Consider the following 24,660-nt stretch of genomic DNA (forward strand, 5'->3'; position numbering starts at 1 on the left):
TTATTACATCATAGATAACGAAGGTATAAATTTTATAAAGAATAAACAAATTATTCTTTTAATCTTTCTTTAGATATTTATTTTATTAAAAGGCTAATAACTTGATTGCAAAATTATGTAGCATAAGTTATATCAGTTTCAGAGATAAACAGTTTAAATCGCATTTTAAGTATGTCCAATAATGTTAAGTAATCCCAGTCAGCAAACAGTATACCAGCAGTATGTCAGCAGATCTAATCATGAATTTACAGCAGATTCCGCTTCGTTGCGTTCTCATTAAGAGGCTATATACAGGGTGTATAAAAAGTACCGGAACCCCAGAATATCTCAGAAAAATATAAGTTTTATAAAAAATGTTTCAGATAAAAGTTGTAGGATTTGAAAAGATCTATTTACTGATTTCATCAGTTTGACTTTAGGTGGAGACGCTTCGGAGATTTAAAGGTCATCTTTATTTTTTTTAATGGAATTACCTTAATTTTTTTATATAAATCGATTCCTTGCAATATTTGGCGTAAAAAGTTATAGGGGTAAGGTGGCCAAAAATTGAAAAGTTTACGAGATATTTTATACTTTAATTTGACATAATTTTACGTAAACTATGAAATATCTCGTTAAATATTAATTTTTCAATTATTTTATCTTAACACTTTTATGCACAAAATAATGACAGGAATTAATTGGTGTAAAAAAACACATAGTTATTTTTTAGAAAAAATATGTAACTGAAATGTTCCCTGCCAGCCAGTAATGCGATATCTACTACCGGGCTTCCGGCTCTCGAGCCCCAACACAAGTAAGAAGCGCTTACGTCACGCGTCTGTGTGCGCTCGGCCGTTCGGCTATAGAGAGAGAGCGGACGTCTCTGTCTTGCTCTGTCTTGCATCAAGCCGACGTAAACACATAGCGGACGGCAAATGCTCAAAAACAAGCGCTTTTAATCGAGTAAAGGTACAATTTCATGGTGTCGCTTGTCGCTGCGATGAGTGGTCACGTGACCGAATTCTTGTCGCCAGCGACACTGCTAAAAAGTTGGATTAAATTCAACTTTCAGCGACATCGGTCTCGCGCATAAATGTGAAATTTAAACATGGAACTGCAAGATGTAAGTATAATAAATAAATTAATACAAGATTCATACTCAGAATCTTTTATAATAGGTAAATAAATAAATACAGCGTTATGTTCAAAAGAATCCAATTTGTTAATTTTGAGGTTAACTGTGATCACATCACAGTAAAATAAACATTATAAATTGTTAAATTTCAAAAAAAATTGTAAAATTGTAATAATTTCATGAAATTTTCAGATAGCTGTACATACTTGTGGAATATGTGAAATAATTATTGAGGAAAAAAACATTCCAACTCATAGTTGTATAGAAGGATATAATCGGTTGTTAATTGATGAAAATTTTTACTTCTATCCAGTAACAGGTATTATGTATATAGTATATATATATATATATATATATATATATTTAATTTTTATTACATTTTATCATTGATAAGAATAGTATTTTATTAAAATTTATATTATTATTTATATAGATGATGATGGCATTGTTCGACGAAGCCTTGTTGACAACGAAGATGTCATTCTGCCAGTTCGTGAACACATTACAGGTAAATAGTGATTTTGATTGAAATCCTGAAAATTACAGAACTTAATCCAATGACACACAGTGCGTTTTGCTTACTGGCTTAAGTCTGCATTTTCTAATAAAATTTAGGAACTATTAAAATACTTTCAACAATAAATAAGGAAGCATCACAAAGGGAAAATAAAACTAGATCTCTCAATAAAAGAAATAATCGAAAAGCTACGAAATCTACGTTTAATTATGACGAGGAGGAACTCTTAATTTTATCCGTTCAAGAAAGAAGATCTCTCTGGGATTTTACTATTCCACTAGAGCAGCAATGCCTACGATTGACAAAAAAATTGTGGGATGAAGTGTCTGAAACATTGGGAGGTAAAAAAAACATTAAAAATATTTGTGGCTGAATAATTCAAAGAAAAATTTTTCTTACAGGTAAGCTTAGCGGAGAAGAAGCAAAAAAAAAATTTAAAAATTTACATGACGTTTACCGACGAATAATTCATTCCGAAAATCACCCCAGTGGATCGGCTAGACCTTCTCCTACACAAAAATGGCACCATTATGACTCCATGGAGTTTCTGCGCGATCTGTGCCTTGTCAAGAAGTAAAAATTAAATATTTTTATTAGGTACGTTTTCAAACTGTTTCATTTTTAACTTGTAATTTTTATATTTCTAGGGGAAAAGCTTCAAATATTGACACTGATGATGACACTTCAAGTATTGGCGAATCAATAAATAATGCAACTGGCGATGGCAATAATGATGAAGAGTTAGAAGTATTAGGTACTTGATTTATATTTATATCTGTTTGAATGTTTAAAAGTAAAATGTGATCTTCAAAAAATAATATGCTGACGCTCGATGCTCAATTTCAACATTAGAAGACATCATGTAGTCGAAAATACTGCAAAGATTTGTTATTTTTAGTCACATGATGTCTTGTAATGCTGAAATTGAACGTCGAGCGTCAGCGTAAAAAGATATTTTAATAATAATAATAAACAACCAATAAATTATAGGTGCGCCTAAAAAAAAAAAAAAATATGGGACAGCAGCCCAGTGCACTGGAAAGGATTGCCGATTCGCTCTGTCAACCACCAACTCCATTTGTAATACCATCAGCACCCAAACCCGATGAAATTGATTCGACTTTAGCAGTTATTGGATGCAGATTAAGATTGATGAATCGAAAGAATCAGTTAGATGTTATTCAACGAATTATGAACTTAACTTATAATGTACTTCAAAAAGAAGATTGATTATTAATTATTTTAGTTCTCTTATTTTCTTATTGATTATTCTATTTTTGCAAAATATGTATGTATAAGTTTATTTGTTCGCTTCATTTTATTATTGTTTTGGTAAAATACAATATAACAAAGTTTATAAAAGTTTATAAAAAAGTTTATAAAAGCATATTAAAGTTTATAAAAAAGATTGTATGTTATTATAATAAAGTTTATAATAAATTTTAAATTAACCACTGACATTTTATAATTTTTAATGTCATATTACATATTTTCATTTAAATTGCATATATGCAATTAGTAAATGATCATAAAAACTAACAATGATGGAATTGCCACGGTATGGCACCTTTGCTATTAAAATACACTCACCCGAAAAAAAAGCGGTACACTGAAAATGTGGGAAAAATTCATCAAATTTCAACTGACGATAACTTCGTAAATAATAAAGATAGAAAGTTCTATAAAATATGGAAATGAAGCTAAAAATCTCTACTTTAAGAATCAATTTATTTCAATGTTGCAAAATAAATTTATTGAAAATGGCGGATGACAAAGCGCGAGCATGCAAAATTGAAAAATAATGGTTCGAGTTTGCGACGGTGCACGGTATAAACAAAAAATTGTAGCTTATTGGGATCAAAAGCGTACGAAAGTACAGAGTCTCCTCTTTAAAATGCTTTTTTATGCATCTCGATACGATGATTTTTCGCCGAGAGATTCGCATTTGAAGAAAAAGGCAGATTCTTACTTCAAATGCGAATCTCTCAGCGAAAAATCATCGTATCGAGATGCATAAAAAAGCATTTTAAGGGAGACTCTGTACTTTCGTACGCTTTTGATCCCAATAAGCTACAATTTTTTGTTTATACCGTGCACCGTCGCAAACTCGAACCATTATTTTTCAATCAATTGTTTTGCATCCGAAGGAGATGTCTGCAGATCTTTTGTGATTTCTTCGCCCTGACTTTTTGTTTATGCTCGACCGCACATTGCGAGAAGAGTGCTTGATTTCTCTTGATCTTTTTCTTTCGAGACGCGTTACTTATTCGTACGACTTCGTCAAAGTAAACAATAATTAATCTTTTCGCATTGAAATTATTGGTCAATTATGGCGACGATAAGTCCTGAAAAAGCTGCTCAAGTTGTAGCGTTAATTGAAGATGGGAGAAGTCGAAGGTACGTTGCTGAGGCACTTGATTTATCAGTGTCAATCGTGCAACGTGCTTATGCTAGGTACTTGGAGACTAATTCTGTCCAAAGAAGACCTGGTTCGGGACGTCCTCGTTGTACGAATGAAAACGATGACCGATTTATTGTTTTAAATTCATTAAGAGACAGACATCGAACGGCTGTTCAAATTCGAAACAATTTAAGAGATGTCCGCGAATGTAATGTATCCGTTGACACTATTCGAAACAGATTAGCGGAACACGGTCTTTTTCCGCGCAGGCCAGCAAATGTACCTTCGCTTATGCGTCGCCATCGCGTAACTCGACTCAATTTTGCTGTCGAGCATGCAGGCTGGACATATGCAGAATGGAGTACCGTTCTTTTTAGCGACGAATCTCGTTTTTGTCTGTATTCTTCAGACGGACGAGAACGAGTATACCGTCGCGTTGGAGAACGATTTGCAGACTGTACTGTAAGTGAGAGGCCTAGAAGTAAGAATCTGCCTTTTTCTTCAAATGCGAATCTCTCGGCGAAAAATCATCGTATCGAGATGCATAAAAAAGCATTTTAAAGAGGAGACTCTGTACTTTCGTACGCTTTTGATCCCAATAAGCTACAATTTTTTGTTTATACCGTGCACCGTCGCAAACTCGAACCATTATTTTTCAATTTTGCATGCTCGCGCTTTGTCATCCGCCATTTTCAATAAATTTATTTTGCAACATTGAAATAAATTGATTCTTAAAGTAGAGATTTTTAGCTTCATTTCCATATTTTATAGAACTTTCTATCTTTATTATTTACGAAGTTATCGTCAGTTGAAATTTGATGAATTTTTCCCACATTTTCAGTGTACCGCTTTTTTTTCGGGTGAGTGTATTTGCAAAATTCTTCTCGAATTTGCATTGCTCGACGAGAACTATTATTAGAACCGCACTGAGTTATATCTGCAAATGCACTATTATTTATACAACCTCTCCAAGAACCTGGAACAAAGCCGTCATCATCTTCCTGATCAATTAGTGTTGGAGTAACGTATTCATTTTCTCCAATATTCCTCCGACGAATCCAATTATGGAGGCATACGATGGCTTTAACAATTAAAATTGTTTTTTCTATACTACAATTGATCGGTCGCTTCAAAATTCTCCATTGGCTGACTAGAATACCAAACGTATTCTCAATTGTTCTTCTAGCACGACTCAATCGATAATTATAAATATTTCGCTCATTATTTAAACCACCTTTTCCTGGATAAAGCCGGAGCAAATAATCTGTCAACTGAAAAGTTTCATCACCCACCAGAACATATGGTAAAGGCGGTCCACCTGGGCTGAGAGGTTTTGGTGCAGGTACATTCATTTCCTTTGAATTGAATTTCAGACCCATTTTTGAATCTTTAAAAATACCACCGTCACTGCGGCGACCATAGGCTCCTATATCGACGAACGTGAACATATATTGTGCATCACAGATTGCAAGGAGAACAATACTATGGCTATTCTTATAGTTATAATAAGATGATCCTGCGTTAGGTGGACACTAAAAAAGAAATAAAAAGAATATTTAAATAAAGAATAAATAAAGAATATTGTGGCATTAAACTTGTAATTTCTTCAATGATAAATGTAGCATTGATCAGTGACATTGCCTCAATAATAACATGTTTGCCGTCAATTGCTCCTATGCAATGATTAAAATCCCATCTTTCTTCAAATTCTGTAGCAAGGTGTAGCCACTCCTCTGTAGTTTTTGATGGTGGAATTACTTCCCGACAAATAGAGTTCCATATAGCATTACATGTTTCACGTATAACATTGCTTATTGTCGATACTCCAGCGAGATAATGGGCTTGTTCGTTTTAGCTACACTGGGGCTGCTCTGGGTCTGCTCTACACAGGATAATACAGGACAGATAAATAGTTTGTCCTGTATTATCTTGTTTAGAGCAGACCCAGAGCTGCCCCAGTGCAGCTAAAACGAACAAGCCCAATGATACGACATCGAATGCATCGAATCGCCAGTTGCTAAATATCTAAATATAATTAGATCAAATATAATTTTTTTAATTAATGACGTAATGCAATTATAAATAAAGATAAGTAAATCTCAATGTTATAGATAATCGTTCTGCGGGAGGCAATGGTTCTCTAATCACGGTTTGTTTAGTGATTGCAGGTGCCACTAAGTGTAACAACTCCTCAAATTGCGTAGCTGTCATACGATAATAATTCCGGAACTTCTCTGGTGTTAATCTCGGCACAGATACATAATAAAATCCATGTTCACGTCGTCTTTCAAATAATGGATCAATCCAAAACCTCTTTTTTTTATTTTTTTTTTTCAAATTTGTACATTCATTAATGCATACAGCTACTATTAATTTATTTCTCCGTCGTTCCTCTTCATTTTTATTATACACAATCGCGGCAAGTTGACAGATCCACTTGTGATATCTTTCTTGATATGACATTTTAGAGAGTATTTATTTTACACAACACGCACAACACAATCAATATAATTGTAAAAAATTTATCGCTTAGCCCATTTACACGAGCGATAGTCAAAGTTAGCGACATATGAAATCACGTGACTCATTTGTCGCTGAATATGAGCGACGAGCGACACCATGAATACGAAGCTTAAGGGGCTGAGCACAATGAAAAGCACAGGCAATAGGAACAGGGAATAATATAGGAAAGAAAGAGAGAGAAATAGCTTTTTTCTCTTTCTCTTCTATGTTATTTCCTGTTCCTATTGCCTGTGCTTTTCATTAGGCTTGTTCGTTTTAGCTGCACTGGGGCAGCTTTGGGTCTGCTCTAAACAAGATAATACAGGACAAACTATTTATCTGTCCTGTATTATCCTGTGTAGAGCAGACCCAGAGCAGCCCCAGTGTAGCTAAAACGAACAAACCCATTGTGCTCAGCCCCTAAGAGTGCCGTCACATACAGCCCGTAATCCGTAATCCGCACCGGAAGTCCGCAAAAGTTACTAGGTATTTCGTCCGTAACGTTACGTGTGTTTTTAGGTCTGTTCTTTATAGCTGAACTGGCTGTACTAGTTCAGAGTTTATCTTTTTCCCTCCACATTGGAAGGAGAAAGATAAACTCTGAACTAGTGCAGCCAGTTCAGCTATAAAAAACAGACCTTTTATCTCCTTGTGTCCCATGAAGCCGTAATTCCATGAAATTTCCGTAAAAGTTACTACAAGTTACTAGTTATTACTAGTAATGCTTTTTCTAATTTTATTTATTTAACTAAATTTGACGATTTAATTAAAACTTTTGTTAAAATCATAATATATTCTGTAGTTTTTTTATAAATAAAATACAAATAAACAATTGTAATCTGTTAAATAAAAAATAGTACTACCGTTACGTCTGTATTTACGGCTCCATGGGACACAAGGTGATAAAAACACACGTAAGGGCCTAAGCAGAATGGCTGTCTTATAATTTTAAGACAGCCTTAAGTCTTTGGGCGGTATTCATAGTCCGTTCTTATATTCAAAATCGTCTTAAGCACGGACTTATATTCGCTCTCTTCGTCACACATAGATTGTGTCTGACGAAGAGAGCGAATATAAGTTTGTATTTAAGACGATCTTGAATATAAGAACGGACTATGAATACCGGCCTTTGTCTCGAAGTGACGCACAATACTGTCTTGTGTCTCGAGTCTTAAACGTATATACACCGTGTCACGCTGCAAAAAGTACGTGTGATAAACGAATATATATAAAAAAGAACTATATATATACACAACTACTAATAAAAGGTAAATATTTCATAAACATTTATAATATAATATATTTAAATCTGTTAAATATGTAATAACAATTTTATGCATTTCAATGTATTTCAATAAATGAATAATAACCTAACCTAACTTCTTTATAAAAAGTATTTATTAAAGGTTATACTTATTCATAAATCAAATTTTTGATCTAATATTATATGTCTAAATCTAATTATATGTATATATAATTATTTTATATGTAATCTAAATTATTTTGTTATTAAAATTATATAACTATTTTTTTTCTAAAAGTTTAACAAGACATTTTATGCTTTAACTTAACAAATTAAAATTAGAACATACTGTTATATTTTTTTTATTTGATATAAATTTTGATTAATATAATTATAGGAATAAATATGTGTACAGCACGCGCGCTTCCCTCCCCCCCCCCCACACACACAATCATAATGTTAAAATTAAATCTTTTACAGAAAAATTTCTAGTGCAAAATAATGCAAAGAAAGAAACAATTTTTATTGATTGTTTTATTTTGGATGTTTATATACAAATTAAAACGCAAAAAAAGACATGTAAAATATGAAAGAAAATGGCATGTAAGACCTATAAATCAATTAAGGTACAAATACGGAGATTATGAAACACTTTTTCAAGATTTGAAAAAAGATGAAGATTTATTTTTTCGTTATACAAGAATGACTTTACCAATATTTAACAAACTACTTCAATTAACTGAACCTTATTTAACAAAAAACCACTATCGAGCACTTCCTGCAGAACAAAGACTATTAATAGTGTTAAGGTAGTTTAACAATTTTTGTACTTGAACTTTAATTTTTTATTTCAAAACAATTAAATACAAATTTTATTAAGGTAACAAAAATAGGGTCTAAATAGGTATTAAAAAATTATCTTAGACTAGTTACGTATAAATTAAAATAGTATTTATTACTTGTACATACTTCTTGTCAAATAGGAAAGATGTAGATTTTAAAACAGATAATTAACTATCTCACTCGAAACGTATCTTGATAGTATCTCATTATAATCAATAATAGTAATAATAATGTGGATATTATAATAACAAATTTTTCTTAGATATCTTGCCACTGGAGATCTTCCCTTATCTATCGCTTTAGCATTTTGAGTTGGCGAGTCGACAGTGCGTATGCTAATTAAAGAAATATGCCAAGTTCTAATAAATGTATTAGAACCAATATATTTAACACAACCAAATGAAAAAGAATGGAAGTCTTATGCTGAAGGCTTTTGGAACAGATGGAATGTGCCAAATTGTGTGGGGGCAGTAGATGGGAAGCACATCACTTTGCAATGCCCTCGAAATTCAGGAAGTCTGTATTTTAATTACAAAAAATATTATAGTATTGTCTTGATGGCAGTAGCAAATGATGTATACAGATTTACACTGGTAGATGTTGGTGCTTATGGTGGAAACAGCGATGGTGGAATTTTTAGCGAGTCGTTAATTGGAGAAAATCTGAAAAACAAAACATTAAATTTACCTAAGAGGACTTTTAAATTACCTAACAGTCAGGATTGTACACCAACTTTCTTATTAGCAGATGATGCTTTTTCACTAAGTACTACAATTATGAAGCCATATACAGGAAGAAATTTAGACGAAAAACAAAAAATATGCAACTACAGGTTTTCGCGAGCTAGGCGAACAGTTGAAAGCGCCTTTGGGATATTTTCGAATAGATGGAGAATATTTCGAAATTCTATTTGCATGCTACCAGAAACAGCTGAAAAAATAACAACAGCATCACTTTGTCTACATAATTTTATAATGATTGAAGAAGAATGATGTAAACAAAAATTATATAGTACAAATCAATCTCTCAAAAACAACGAAAATGAACAAGTAAGAAAGATATTTAAATTTCCAATTTACAAATAATAATATTTACTTACTTTAAATTTTGATACATTTACAAATATTTAAAATGTAATATAACAATTAATATATGACGTAATAAGTAATATTTTTATTGTAATTCTAAATTTTTATAATTTTTACAAATGTTAATTAAAATATTTGATATTATATATATTTTTAATCAGATTAATCATGTCATTTTTTTAAAGGAAATAAGGTGGATGTCTTTATCAGAAAATTTAGATTTTGATGAAACTGTATCTTCTGCTTCGAAACAAAGAGATACGTTATGTAAGTATTTTATATCACCTGCAGGAGAAGTCCCCTGGCAATACGATTATGTGCAAAGAGGTATATATGGTGAAAAGGTTCAACACTAAAAATATGGTTTATGTACGTATGTAACTTTTAATTATTTATAAACCTTATTCTTTCTAACAAAACATAATTATAAAAGAAGATATACAAGGCATTCAAAAATTACAGTACAATACTTTAATAATATATTTTAGAGAGATCTTAATTTAAATTGGAAAAATGTAATATAAAAAAGTCAAGATCTTATAATAGTTTTTGTATTGGAAGATCATGTACATTAACATTTGTAGAGTTTACCAATGATACCATATTGATTTTCACAATCCAACTAATTTTAATCTTTTGCTTTTTTAGGAGGGGTACTGTGTACACTGTAACAATCTGCTGTAATTGATAAGCTTTACTTATATATATATAATTTATAAGAATAAGAAAATTTAATTATTAAGCAAAGTATCAATAAAAATTATTAAAATTATTACTTACTTTTTTAATGTATTGCTTATTATTTATTATTAACTTCATTAATGTTGAAATTTTCATTATTTATCCATGTTTAATCATATAGCATAATGTTTCAATCAGAAAATTACATTTGCAAGAGAGCCTTGATGTTGATCTGTGTGTAATAATAAATCAATATTTACATAAATAAAAAATAATTACAAATAAAGTTTTTATTAATTATGCAATGAATAAAATATACATTAATGTAATGAACAAAAAATATATGTTTAAGTATTGAAAATAAAAGTAAGGATATACACTTTAGAATTGCACATATTTTACATTTTACACATTTTAAAAATTGCACAATAAGTATTTCAAATACAAAGCATTTTTTAAACATCTTGAATAATAAAATTATACGTTTTATTTAAAATATATATAATTGAACATTATATATATATATTTTTTAAACTCAAAATCTTTATAATATTTTTGATATTATTATTAATAATATAAAAAAATGAAAAACTTTTGTGTAAAATGAATGTTTCAATAATAAATATAAAAAGAAAAATCACGCGTTAAATATATAACAGACATATTACGTTTTTTGTAATGAAGCAAATAAAGCATCTGTTATCATTTTCTTTCTGATATTTTTTTCAGTTTGTGGAAGATTTGACAAGTGAGCAATAATAAACTGACTAAATGCTTCATCTTCATTTTCATATTTGTTATCCAAAACATTGACAAGTTTTTGTGTAACTGATGAAAACATTTTTTCAAATTCTTTCGTTTCATCTATTTTGCGTTTCTTGTATTTCACAGGTTTTGTATCTAATTTTTTAAGAATATTTTCTTTGTTTTTCTCCTCATTATTAGAATTATCTTCTTTTTCAGAATCGCTTGATATTTTATGAAATACTTCATTAGATTTTGGAATATTGACTGATAACTCCGAAGATGATGTAGAAGATGAAGTTTCAATCGCTTTTATATTACTATGCGTTCTGAAAATATAAAAATATATAAGTATATATTATACTATTAAAAGAAAATTTTTAAGCAATAATAACTACAAACCTTCGCTGTCTGACATAATTGTCAAGAAATGACAATTGGGAAAAAAATACAAAAGGTTTGTGAGTTGAAGCAGCACTTCCACTTTTATATTGACCATTCAAGATTCGTTTCTCACGATTGTATTGATTTCTTAGAGATGTACATCTAGTTTGGCAGTATTTAGGTGTATAAAAATTACCTGAAAATTTTGAGATACTTAAATCCATTATTATATTTACTTATCCATCATACAAATTAGCAATAAAATGTGATAAAAAATATATTATTAAAAAAAAAAACATTTGTAACTTACCATAATTTTTATTTAGCATAATTTTAGACATTTCATTCCAAGCGTTATCTTTAATTATTCTGTCTTTAAAATCATTATGTCTTTTATTGTATAAAAATGGGCGTTCTCTGTATAATTCAATGAGAAAAGCATCACCATTTTTTTCTTCTATAGCAATATTTTCTTGTTCATTTGATATCTCTTGACTGTATACATATGATTCACATATGTTAGATTCGCAATATTCATGATCTTCCATTTTAATTGACTGAAACAATTAATAAAAAAGTATACTAATGTACTAGATACTATGGATATATAAATTTAATTTGTCAATCCATGTAATACAATTTAAATAACAAGATAATTTTGATTAGATAATTATATAATAATTAGACATACAATTAAGTTTAAACATATAATATTGGATCAAAAATTTGATTTATAAATAAGTATAACCTTTAATAAATCCTTTTTATAAAAAAGTTAGGTTATATTTATTTATTGAAATACATTGCAATGCATAAAATTGTTATTAAATACTTAACAGATTTAAATATATTATATTATAAATGTTTATGAAATATTTACCTTTTATTAGTAGTTGTGTATATATATAGTTCTTTTTTATATATATTCGTTTATCACACGTACTTTTTGCAGCGTGACACGGTGTATATACGTTTAATAGCGTTTTCGAATAAACGGGGTTTGAACGATCTAGGGTTGATCAATCAAGGCCGGAGCACAGACTTTTACATAAAGCATAACGCATAAGCATAAAGAAATTGATTGGTCTATATATAAGCATAAGCAAATGCATAAGGAAACGGACCAATCAATTTCCTTATGCTTATGCGTTATGCTTTATGCAAAAGTCTGTGCTCCCGCCTTCACTATTTTACTATAAATGCAAGTCTTTCATTGGTGGAGAGGTTGCAATGACGTCATTAACCAATCTTGGGTCGTTCAAACCCCGTTTACTCGAAAACGCTATAAGACTCGAGACACAAGACAGTATTGTGCGTCACTTCGAGACAAAGACTTAAGCCGAGAGCACAAGCTTTTACATAAAGCATAACGCATAAGCATAAGGAAATTGATTGGTCTATATATAAGCATAAGCAAATGCATAAGGAAATGGACCAATCAATTTCCTTATGCTTATGCGTTATGCTTTATGCAAAAGTCTGTGCTCCGGCCATTAAGGCTGTCTTAAAATTATAAGACAGCCATTCTGCTTAGGCCCTAACGTTACGGACAAAATACCTAGTAACTTTTGCGGACTTCTGGTGCAAATTACGGATTACGGACTGTATGTGACCAAGATCTATAGAGCAGTGCTCGGAATCAGTTGAACATTTCAGCCGACTTCCGCGGTATACGCCTCTTTTCCTCTCCTTACCGCGCGCGCCGTAGCCGCTAGGGCTAGTGCCGCCGAGCGTTAGGAGCGACACTATCTGATTATGAGTGGGTTCTTTTCCCTATTTATTAAAATTTTAAAAAATGTATTAAAATTTATTAAAAATAAATTTTTTATTTTTAAATTTATTAAGTGGAAATATTTCAATAGATTTCCACGTCACCCATGAGATACTAATGCTGACGCGTTTTTTTTTAAATGGTTTCCCCCGTAGACCTATTCCACTAAAGATAAAAATAAATTCTTAATTTAAAAAAAAATATATATGTAAAAGAGATTTTCTTAATTAGATTTTCTTAGCCTTTTATGAGAATGAACAATTGATGCAATAATGTAGATAAAAACCACTTTTTGAAAAACGTGTCAGTATTAGTACCTCATGGGTGACGTAGAAATCTATTGAAATATTTCCACTTAATAAATTTAAAAAAAAATTTATTTTTAATAAATTTTAATAAATTTTTTTAAATTTTAATAAATAGGGAGAAGAACCTACTCATAGAACCTAATCAGATAGTGCCGCTCCTAACGCTCGGCGGCGCTGGCCCTAGCGGCTGCGGCGCGCGCGGTAAGGAGAGGAAAGGAGGCGTATACCACGGAAATCGGCTGAAATGTTCAGACTAATTCCGAGCACTGCTTTAATCAATAAGGCAATTTTTTAAGCGGAAAGAAAAATTTTACTTCAATCAAGTACAATTTAAAAATAATTTGACGTTTTTGAGTTTCTCAGTTGGATCATGTCGTGATGCAGTATTGGAATGATTTTGAGTGAAAATAAAAAGCCATTGGATTGATAATCAGAACTTTTGTTTTAATTTGTTTTAATTATTATTTTGTATGTGACGTGTACATTAAACATTAATATAATATCATTTATCAAGTGTGACAGAAACAAGTCGCTAAAATGATGAACATTTTCTTTTTTATTGTTTTTTGAGTATTACTTTTTTAACAATCATTTTTACATACAGATACAGAATACAGATACAGCAGTATACTATTTAATTGAATTATAAAATTTTTGGTTTCACAAGCATATACTTACAAAGGTAAATAAATTGATTTATAAATTAGTAACTACATATAAAATATAAAAGATAATAAGTAGATACCTAACAATATATAACATACGTAGAAAATTAAGAATGTCAATAATGCAAATTAATACTATTTCGTGAATATAATATCTATATGAAAAATATTTACGCAACTATAATGTATGCGTAACGCACAGTAATTGTTTACATAGCTTGTAGTTGTCATAAACAAATATCACTTTGTTAACTATGCTTGGACATATGCTTGATCTTTTATTGTTTATTAACAAACCAGCAATGGAAAATACTCGTTCACTCGGCGTTGATGTCGCAGGTGTACATAATACTTTTTTTGCCAGTTTAGATAATACAGGCATATCATGTTGCCTTTCTTTCCAGAAATCTAAAATATTTTCAAAGAGCGCATGCTTGCTAAATAAAATGTGGCATTCCTTCTCTAAATTATTTTGAATTGAGTCAGTATAAGAAGAATGTTTACTCGCCAAGTCCAAAATAAAATTACTGTTACTGTCAGTCTGCTTTTGATATTGGATTCCATCATTATCCCTTTTTGTGTTTTCAGCATGTTCATCTGCATGTCGTTTCAAAAATTCATAAGGACTAGTATTGCGAGAGTCTAAATATTCTTTTACATTGTCTAAATTTTGAAATCTAGGATCCAATAAGGAAGCTATAACAAGTAAATCTGTTATAGGGAATCTGTGATCAAAATTGTCGAGCATTCTATTTTTCATTAATTTTATCACCAGTGACTCATTTTTATTTGAACTCAAATGCATTTTTAGTTCACTTCTAAATAAAAGTACTAAGTTTAACGTACACGTTTTTTCACTAGACAGAATTTCGACTAACTTTTTAATTTTTTCAAGGAAACAAATCAGTTCTCCAATTGTTTCCCACTCCGAGATTGATAATTTTAGATCATCTTTTCTTAGTCGTCCTAATATAGTATTTATTGCATTTCGATTGTAATTTATGCTCTCCAACATAAGCAAAGTGCTATGCCATCGAGTAGGTACGTCTAATTTAGGAGTTTTCAGTCTGTTCTGGTTTAATTCGTAAGATTGGGAACTAGATTCCTCGTTTTTGTCCAAATCATTAAATCATCTCATCTAAAGACAACGGATCATTATCTTCCATTTCAAGATACTCGGATGCATTATCTATTGCCAATAGAACTTTCTGCTGCTCGATGTCTATTTCTTTTTCTAAGTCGCTGAACTTATACTTTAAAATTTTGACAATTTCTCTCGCCTTTTCAATTAAGTCACTGACTATCCTATTCTTCTTAACTCCGTCAACAATAACCAAGTTATGAAGAGCATGACCTAAGCACAAATGATTTTTGGTATTCGAAATTTTTGCAACCTTTTTCATATTTGCACCGCTGTCACTTACAATGTAACTGTTTTTATTGCTGAGATTAAACTCATCTTTAACAATGTCTAAATAAAATACAATTTTTTCTGCTGTGTGTTTTCCCATTACTAGTTTGTTACCTAAAGTTATACTTTTAAGCTGAAAATCTTGATCTATAAAATGCAGCGTAAAACATATATAATTTTTATGACGATAGTTATCTGTCCACATGTCGAATGTAAAGCAACAGTCATTAGTTGCAGAACTTAGGTATTTTTCAATTAAATATGTTTTCATAGAAACAAAAACGTCTTCTAAAGCAGTACGACTTAAAGTCATACGTGCTGGTAAGTCAGTTGCTTCTTTAATCACGTTATATTTTTTTTAAAAATCTCGGAATCCTTCATTTTCTACAATAGTAAATGGCATTAAATCTTTACATATCATTAACACTAAATGTCTACCAAATAACCATTTTTTATCAGTTTCTTTTATGAATGGATTCTTTGGATGGATGGTGAAAAAATTCGTTAACTTATTTTCAGTGACTTTTTTTGCCTTTTCTTCTCTAACATCATGGAAATCTGCTAAGTGTCTTATGAGATTTCCTGTACTGATCGTACTATTGTATGATTTAATGGCAAAGCTAAAACACAACACAAAATTTATATTAAAATATTTCAAACAAATTAATTTATTGTAATTACAATCATAAAACGAGTTTTATTATATAATAAAAGACAAACCTTGAAAATTTTTCTTCATTTCCTTCAGATTCTGATGTTTTTTGAGCTGCTTTCAAGCAAGATTGACAAAAAACTTTAGATTGCATAATTGCGATTTTTTTATTTCCATCTTTCAATACTAGTGTTCCAAAATTCTTCCATGCAAAGCTTGTTTTTGTGCTCATGTTGGGCAGTAAGCTAACCTCATAATCCTTCACCGGCTTGTTAAAAACGTCCGAGATATTTTCTTTGTCCATTATAATACACAGTCCGATATTAATAGCAAAGAATGCAACATGCAATAGCTTAAAGCATAAAGATAATTTTTCTCATGTGCCAATAAAAAGAAACATGACAAAATAACTAAAAATTTTTTAACATTAGTTTGCATACCTCGAATGATAGAAACAAAAACCTATCACTGATCACTGGCCATAACAGATACGCATCTATGAGAATCACGCGTCGCGCGGCGCGCCATCGCATGACTATCGGCGGCGGCGGCGCGTTTAATTCTACCGGCGGCGGCGAAGTGGCGTGGCGGCGCACGGCTCTACATACATACATACATACATACATACATACATACATACATACATACATACATACATACATACATACATACATACATACACACATACATACACACATACATACATACATACATACATACATACATACACACATACATACACACATACATACACACATACATACACACATACATACACACATGCATACACACATGCATACACACATACATACACACATGCATACACACATGCATACACACATGCACACACACATGCACACACACATGCACACACACATGCACACACACATGCACACACACATGCACACACACGTGCACACACACATGCACACACACGTGCACACACACACATGCACACACACATGCACACACACACATGCACACACACATGCACACACACACATGCACACACACACATGCACACACACACATGCACACACACATGCACACACACATGCACACACACATGCACACACACATGCGAACACACATGCACACACACATGCACACACACATGCACACGCACATGTACACACACATGCACACACACATGCACACACACATGCACACACACACGCACACGCACATACACACACGCACACACATACACACACATACACACACACATACACACACATACACACACACATACACACACACATACACACACACATACACACATACACACACAGTTTTTGTGTACCTGGCCAATGTTTATAAACGTACAGACTAATTGCTTCTTCCTTTCCGTGAGCACATACATTTTAGTTTCAAGAGCACGCTGCTTAGAAGAATATCTCGAAACATGAATCGTAAGTAATAAATTAAATTATTATGCTCTTAAATCATATTATATTTGAAAATTATTATTCATAAATTAAATAAAATTTTTCAATTTTTAAATATAATAATATGAAAAATAGCACAAGAGCTATGACTAGAATTATGTGTTAATGTTTCTTATATTTACAAAATTGTCTTTAAGGATATAAACGTTTCAATCGATTATTTGTCCAATATACATTAAATTAAAAGAATCAATAATTTTAACATTGGAAATACATAAAATCAAAAGTTTTAACTGTAAAACATTCAATGTCCATTTTTTTTAAAAGCTATGTTACTTGAGAAACTTTAAACATGAAAATAGAGCAAAGATAACAGTTATTGGAATAATGTTACATTATACAAAGGTTCTCAGTTATCTGTACTTGTTGACATCGCAAGTAATGAAAATCTTTTGTGGTTAAAATTTTAAATTTAATGTATTTTAAATATTAAACTGATTCTTTTATTGTAACATATATTGAGGATAATCGACCGAAGCGTTTATATCTTAAAAGACAATTTTGTTAATATAAGAAAAATTGACACATATTATTAAATCGTAGCTTGTAACTCTTATACCGTTTTTTATTTTATTGAATTTATCTGTTAGCAAATAGTTAGAAAATATTTAATCATTGGTTTCTTTCTTCTCTCTTATATATATATATAATTTAATAAATATATATTAATTTTTGCAGAGGAAAATATAATGAACGTGGGACATTTGTCCCTAGAAGACACGACAAATGTGCAGCAAATAATGCAACTCATGTTGCATCAACAACAAGAAATAAAAAAAATGCAACAACTAAATTTAATAACAAAAAAATTAAAAGAAAAAGAAGTGGAGAGAGAACCAGAACCAAGAGACGAGCAGCAGCAACAGCAGCAGCAACAGCAGCAGCAGTCGGAACAAGCCGGCGATAATGGTACATTATTTATTAATTTAAACACAATATCAGAGAATTTTCCATATGAGGAATAGGCTAGTGTGATAATATCATATTAATATATATGAAAGAGGTTAATGAAGCCATCGCTGGTTGTTAGTGCGAATTTTTTTATCTCTTATATTTTTTCTCTTGTCTTCCTTCCTTTCAAATAACTTCCTTACTTTTATACATTCTGATTCTTGAATAATAAGATCGATGTATGCAATTCTCGTACACTTTAATGTCTCGAATCTGAGATCAGTGTACATTTTAATCTCAATGCAGACGAATCAAGTTTCTATAAGAAACATAAAAAATTTCGCACTAACAATCAGCGGTGGCTCCATTAGCCTCTTTCATATATATTAATATTTATTTATTTTTTTGTAACAAAATAATTTATTCATATGCATAATTGTTTTAAATTATTAATCTATAAATGTGTTTATTTTTCAGAAAAAAAAAGAAGAAGAGGTGGTTGGTCGCGTGCACGGTGGTACGCTCGACGAAATGTACAACACGAAAACCATATAAGACCAGGTCCTTCTGGAGTAATAAGAAGAGGAGGTGACCGGGGAAACAGAAGAGGCAGTCGGGGAAGAGTAAACCAAACCATAATAAAAAACTATTATTTATCATAACAAATTATATAAATTTTATTTTCTTTTATTTTATTTTTTTTTATTGACTTTTATTTAACTTGACCTCAAATATTGAATAATTTTAATTAATTTTATTATTTTATTTTATTTTAATCAACTTTTTTAATTAAATTTTTGACAAATTTTTAATTTTTAATTTTTTTCTTCTATCTTTTATTTGTAAAACCGACGAACTTTTATTTGTAAAACCGACGAGCTAATATTGATTATATCAATGTTAAAACTAACTTTTTTCATTAATTTTACAACAAATCTTGCGTTTAAATTATATTTGTTTTAACTCAGATCTTAATGTAAATCAGCGTGCGTTTTTTATTTCACACTAAGGATAGCCTGATGACAGGTTATGAAATGTCTGTTTATACTAATGTTATTATACCATAACTCAATACAAGTTTGTTCACACTAAAATCTAGCGTTTTGATTCCTATTGCTCCTTTCCTTTTATAATTTTATTATTTGTTGACCCTTATCATTTTTAATTGAAATAAATAAAATTTCATTAATATGTCTACAAAGGACACCACACTTATAAACGATAGGCATGTAACAAGTATTTTGTCTGTAAATGACACCATATTTATGACCGACAAGTGTATGATAAGTATCTTGTCTGCAAACGACACCATATCTATATAAAGGTAATGTATAAAGAAAAATGAAAAGTGGTACAATAGGACTCCTGGCGAAGATCCACTTGAAAAAATCTAACGCACCATTAGTGGAACCTCTTGGGTGGTGCGGAAGACCACTATATTAAAATGGTTAAAATAAAGTTAAAATACTAAACTATCCGATGTATAATCACATTGGTATGCTTTGTCCAGATTACTTTTGTGTTAAATAAGATAGTCATAAATATTTTTTAAGTAAAAACATGTTTCTTTTATTTTCAATCAATTCTTTCCTTTAGTTCTCAATGTATCTTGCTATTTATAAAAGATATTATGCATTTATAATGTGATTTTTCACGTTAATGTGTAAAATTGGAACATATAAATAAATTAATAATATATTAAATGTTACTTGTTTTGTTTATATATTGCGATATATAATTTTTATTACTTTATTCTTATTTTATACATTAACGTGAAAAATCATATTCTGCAAATACATAATGTTAAAATATTTTATTAATATGAATATGATATATGTTTCATAAAAGACAGTAAATCTCAGAAAAAATATCGCGTCGAGCGAAAGCAACACGCCGCTAGTCAAGCATTTTTGCTGCCAACACTTGGTAGAAGAAACGGTGCGAGCGTCAAAACCGGTTTTTATGCTAGACTTGGTGGGAAAGAGATACAAGACATAGGTCCGTCCACTTCTACTAGTCGACAGCCGAGCGCACACGGACACGTGACGTCAGCGGGTTTCGGTTGCTGCGTGTGAAGCTCTCCGGGGAAAACTGGCAGCTCTGCTGGAAGGGGCATAGCTGACTTGCCGTTGTCCTCAACATCTATCTATCCTTGTCTGTACATTTTATTGCAATACGCATGCGTCGATTATGTTGATGTGTGTGATGACAAACTAGACAAGCTTATCTATGACAAGCCTTCTAATATAATCAAGTCTAAAGAAATAATCATAAAAAAGTAAAGTATCGGGTATAGTAATAAAGTAATAAAAGTATATGTAAAAATGGGACGTTATTGCATTTTATGTAGCTCAACAAACCGTAGCAAAATATCTCTTTATGCGTAAGTATAGATTTACTTTGTAATTTAAAGCTCTTATAGCGTTTTCGAGTAAACGGGGTTTGAACGACCCAAGATTGGTTAATGACGTCATTGCAACCTCTCCACCAATGAAAGACTTGCATTTATAGTAAAATAGTGATTGATCAACCCTAGATCGTTCAAACCCCGTTTATTCGAAAACGCTATTAGCTTTGAGGTTGTATCTTGAATTAATTTAGAAATATAAAAGGTATATTGTACGTATAACGTACATTAAAATAATCTAAAATGTTATTCTGTCCACAACGTTTAGATTTCCCAAAGATTAAAACATCAATAAAGTTTTTAAATAGTTTTTTTATTATTTATTATAATAATTTTTATTGTACTAGTCACTATATATACAAGATATAATTAAAATAAGATAACAAACTTTAGAGGAGCGAGAATATTACATAATAATAAATATTACTTTTTTATTTTTTATTAATAATATATATTTTATATCAGTAACAGTGGGTTTGACAGGCATATGTTGATGTCAAATTTTTTTTTATGTTTGGTCTCGCTCCTCAAAGCTTGTTATCTTATTTTAGTTCATCCTGTACATCTTGTATATAATTATTGTTCATTACAGTATTTGTTTTTGGTTATGTGCATCATTATTTTTATTTTATTTTGCAAGACTATTATTACATATTACTACATATTATTATATATAATTTATAATATATTGCAATTATATTATAATATAACTTAAAGAATAAATTGTTATAATCAAATTTTCAAATGCTTTCCACCTATTTTAAATCTTTCTACTTTCAACTTAAGCGATTATTCACTCGCGCAAGCGCATTGACCGATTTTGTACAGACAAGGATAGATAGATGTAGGGGACACTTTTGTTATGTATATTTAGATAGGCTATGCCCCTTCCAGTATATATGTTCTAAGCATACGACGTATTGTAGAACAGGCCTCAACTCTTATCTTTTCCGGCTTCCGACTTGCAATAGGCCTTACGAATGGATGCAAATATAATATAAGAGATCATGTAAGTGATCAAATTGTTGCACCGACATCCTTGTAAGTTTAAAAAACTCATGATTATTCGTCCAAAAATATGTAAATAATATTTGATGAGTACCATGAGTTTGTCTCATATTTCTTGAAATATGTGGTTTTACCTAGAGTCCCTATATATAGAGTCTGGCCACGCTTGTTTATTTTTATTGGTCGAAACAAAGTTTGGAAAAACATGGCGGAACCAATAGGAATTCTTATAGAAAGTATAATAATTTGAAAAGAAATAGAACAAGAAAATTAATAACAATTAATATTATTTTTTTCTAGAAATTTTTAATTAAAAAATAAAGAAAAATTAACTAATAATACTTAAAATCATATCATTACAGTACATATTATTATTACTTATATATTCAGTATCACAATAATGTTTGTATCACAATAATAAATAAAATTCATTTAAATAAAACTTATTATAAATAAAACTCATTGTAAATAAAACTATTAAAAACAATGTAAGGTTAGAATTACAATTTTTATGACAAATCCTATTTCTTTATAATATCATTATTCTTAAATATTTTATTTTAGAAACCATATACCAAATAATTGTACTTACTTTTATAGGCTTCACTCTGCTTTTATTAATACTATCAATTTGTAGTCGAATAAGGTGTAGTCAATGAAAGTTTTATTCCATAAATATGGTAAACACAAGATGCGTCTATACATATACCGCTGCCATGTTTTTCCAAAACTAATCGAGTGGCCAGACTCTATATATAGGGACTCTAGTTTTACCCACCACCTTTTTGTTATTTTGCGTCTTTTTCTTAAACATAATCTAATTTTTGTTATATGTAACAAAATTAATAATAGATTTAAATAATTTTTCATCACTCTACTTTCCATTTTTATATTTGTTGTTGCACCGACTTACGACTATGGGTGAGTTCCATTTGGCGATCACAACGCTTCAAGGATCATTTTATCCTTGTTTTTCATCGAAAGTTAAACGAGGATAAAATGATTCTAGAAGCGTTGCGATCGCCAAGTGGAACTCACCTTATATTGTAGAATGACAAGTCGTATTCAGATCCGACATTCAACGTACGACAAACGACAAACGACATCCGACGCCGACATACGACGTATTGTAAAACAGGCCTTAAAGCATGTTTGTGACGCGCAAATCTCTAGTTGTAGTATAGGCTGCGTTCCAAAATTCACTGCAAGTACTGAAAATTTATAGTTTACGTAACGTATATTGTAGATTTTCAGTACTGGCAGTGAATTTCGGAACACAGCTATAGATAACTGTGCTTTAAACTAAATGCAGTTGGCAGTACTGATGCTGATGCCGTAGGGATTTAAATGTTTCGTCTCGAGTCGTCTAATGTTCCTTTCCAGTACGTTACATTGCCCAGTAAACACGTGGTTACAATTGTAATTATCGAATTTAAGGTGAAATACTGAACAATTCACGTAAGTGTACCCTTCGTTTTATTCGCTATTACTCGGACTTTTTTTTATTTACGAATCGATGGACATAATTTACTCGTAGATGGGTTATTCACGTGCATATCGTAGCGGCATGCCATTGCGCTTTAGCCGCGGCATCATCCATTGTATATTAGAAAAATATTGTATAATACACTAATCAGTTCTAATTGTTGTTCCTACGTCAGTAAGGCGCTTAACAAATTAAATTTGCACAGTTTGCAATTATACTATTTGTTTTATCATGCAGTTCTAATATCACTCTGACGCAAGATTGCACAATATTCTTTTCTAATAAAATAGAATTTCTAATAGAATTACAGTGGTTCTTTTTCTAATAGACTAAATTATATACGTATACATGAAACAATTTGCTTCTTTTATCACACAATCCTAATGTCATTAATTCAATGCAAGATTGCACAATATTGTGTACAATATTTGTCTTACGTTTCAATATAACAAATTATATATATACATATGTAAGAAAATATATTTAACAAAATTAATTCATGAATTGCTTTAAACAGAAATTTTCTAAATATTTTATCTGCTTTACAGAATGCCTTTGGCTAGGGATTTCCTCCATCCAAGTCCCATCGAGGAAAAGAGGAAACACAAATTGAAGAGGCTTGTACAGAAGCCTAATAGTTATTTCATGGATGTAAAATGCCCGGGCTGTTATGCTATTAAAACCATCTTCTCACATGCTCAGAGGCCAGTGGAATGTGATGGATGTCGCACAATACTTTGCACACCAACAGGTGGAAAAGCAAGATTAACCGAGGGCTGTTCTTTTAGAAGAAAAGTGCAATGTTAATTGTGCGCGATGTATTACTTCTCTTTATATTCGATAAATAAATACAATCACATTATGTATTCTAGCATTGTTTTGCTGTCGACCTACTAATATACTGAATGTATTACAGGAAACACAGAAAACAGAATGTGATAACATTTCTTTTTAATATGATAGCTTTTGTAATTGCAAATTTTAATAGTAAATCAACTGCAGTTATTTAATGTTAAAAATTAAATTTAGAAAAAAAACGTGATTAAAATAAAAGTTACTATATTTTTTAGTTAATTTCAAAGAATATTTTAAT

At 30.7% G+C, this 24,660-nt stretch overlaps 4 protein-coding genes, 2 long non-coding RNA genes and 1 pseudogene across 8 annotated transcripts; 4 read left to right on the forward strand and 3 right to left on the reverse strand.

Moving 5' to 3' along the window:
• Positions 1–766: 766 nt before the first annotated feature.
• Positions 767–3,092, forward strand: LOC136997104 (uncharacterized). 2 transcript variants are annotated; one of them, XM_067347411.1, is made up of 7 exons: positions 767–1,105; positions 1,310–1,439; positions 1,551–1,625; positions 1,733–1,975; positions 2,036–2,207; positions 2,282–2,388; positions 2,625–3,092. In XM_067347411.1, the coding sequence occupies exons 1-7, from the start codon at positions 1,091–1,093 to the stop codon at positions 2,741–2,743; spliced, it is 861 nt and encodes a 286-aa protein (XP_067203512.1). In that variant the 5' UTR covers positions 767–1,090; the 3' UTR covers positions 2,744–3,092. The 2 variants fall into 2 exon arrangements, with proteins under 2 accessions (XP_067203512.1, XP_067203513.1); XM_067347412.1 differs by having other exon boundaries at positions 774–1,105; positions 1,310–1,436.
• A 578-nt stretch (positions 3,093–3,670) lies between these two features.
• Positions 3,671–5,886, reverse strand: LOC136997105 (uncharacterized; the record flags this gene model as incomplete). The annotated part of the gene is made up of 2 exons (XM_067347413.1): positions 3,671–5,567; positions 5,677–5,886. Coding segments are annotated over 2 exons (990 nt in total), but the record flags the coding sequence as incomplete, so codon positions are not given.
• Positions 5,887–8,482: 2,596 nt separating this feature from the next.
• LOC137001912 (uncharacterized) lies at positions 8,483–10,483 on the forward strand (annotated as a pseudogene).
• On the reverse strand, positions 10,076–12,580 carry LOC105668234 (uncharacterized). 2 transcript variants are annotated; one of them, XR_010887937.1, is made up of 6 exons: positions 12,401–12,580; positions 11,831–12,077; positions 11,539–11,716; positions 11,061–11,465; positions 10,492–10,624; positions 10,076–10,389 (listed from the first exon to the last, which is right to left on the reverse strand). XR_010887937.1 is itself a non-coding variant. In XM_067347409.1 (5 exons), the coding sequence occupies exons 2-5, from the start codon at positions 12,066–12,068 to the stop codon at positions 10,552–10,554; spliced, it is 894 nt and encodes a 297-aa protein (XP_067203510.1). In that variant the 5' UTR covers positions 12,069–12,077; positions 12,401–12,579; the 3' UTR covers positions 10,076–10,551. The 2 variants fall into 2 exon arrangements, 1 of the variants encoding a protein (XP_067203510.1); XM_067347409.1 differs by having other exon boundaries at positions 10,076–10,624; positions 12,401–12,579.
• Positions 12,581–16,009: 3,429 nt separating this feature from the next.
• On the reverse strand, positions 16,010–18,413 carry LOC136997108 (uncharacterized). Its single transcript, XR_010887940.1, has 3 exons — positions 16,768–18,413; positions 16,396–16,679; positions 16,010–16,295 (listed from the first exon to the last, which is right to left on the reverse strand). It is a non-coding gene; the product is annotated as an uncharacterized lncRNA (long non-coding RNA).
• LOC136997110 (uncharacterized) lies at positions 18,389–19,765 on the forward strand. Its single transcript, XR_010887942.1, has 2 exons — positions 18,389–18,684; positions 19,144–19,765. It is a non-coding gene; the product is annotated as an uncharacterized lncRNA (long non-coding RNA).
• Positions 19,766–23,378: 3,613 nt separating this feature from the next.
• RpS27 (ribosomal protein S27) lies at positions 23,379–24,433 on the forward strand. Its single transcript, XM_012361058.2, has 2 exons — positions 23,379–23,539; positions 24,116–24,433. The coding sequence occupies exon 2, from the start codon at positions 24,117–24,119 to the stop codon at positions 24,372–24,374; it is 258 nt and encodes an 85-aa protein (XP_012216481.1). The 5' UTR covers positions 23,379–23,539; position 24,116; the 3' UTR covers positions 24,375–24,433.
• Positions 24,434–24,660: the final 227 nt, after the last annotated feature.

The sequence above is a fragment of the Linepithema humile genome, chromosome 1, assembly GCF_040581485.1.
Source record: "Linepithema humile isolate Giens D197 chromosome 1, Lhum_UNIL_v1.0, whole genome shotgun sequence".
Classification (NCBI taxonomy): Eukaryota; Metazoa; Arthropoda; class Insecta; order Hymenoptera; family Formicidae; genus Linepithema; species Linepithema humile.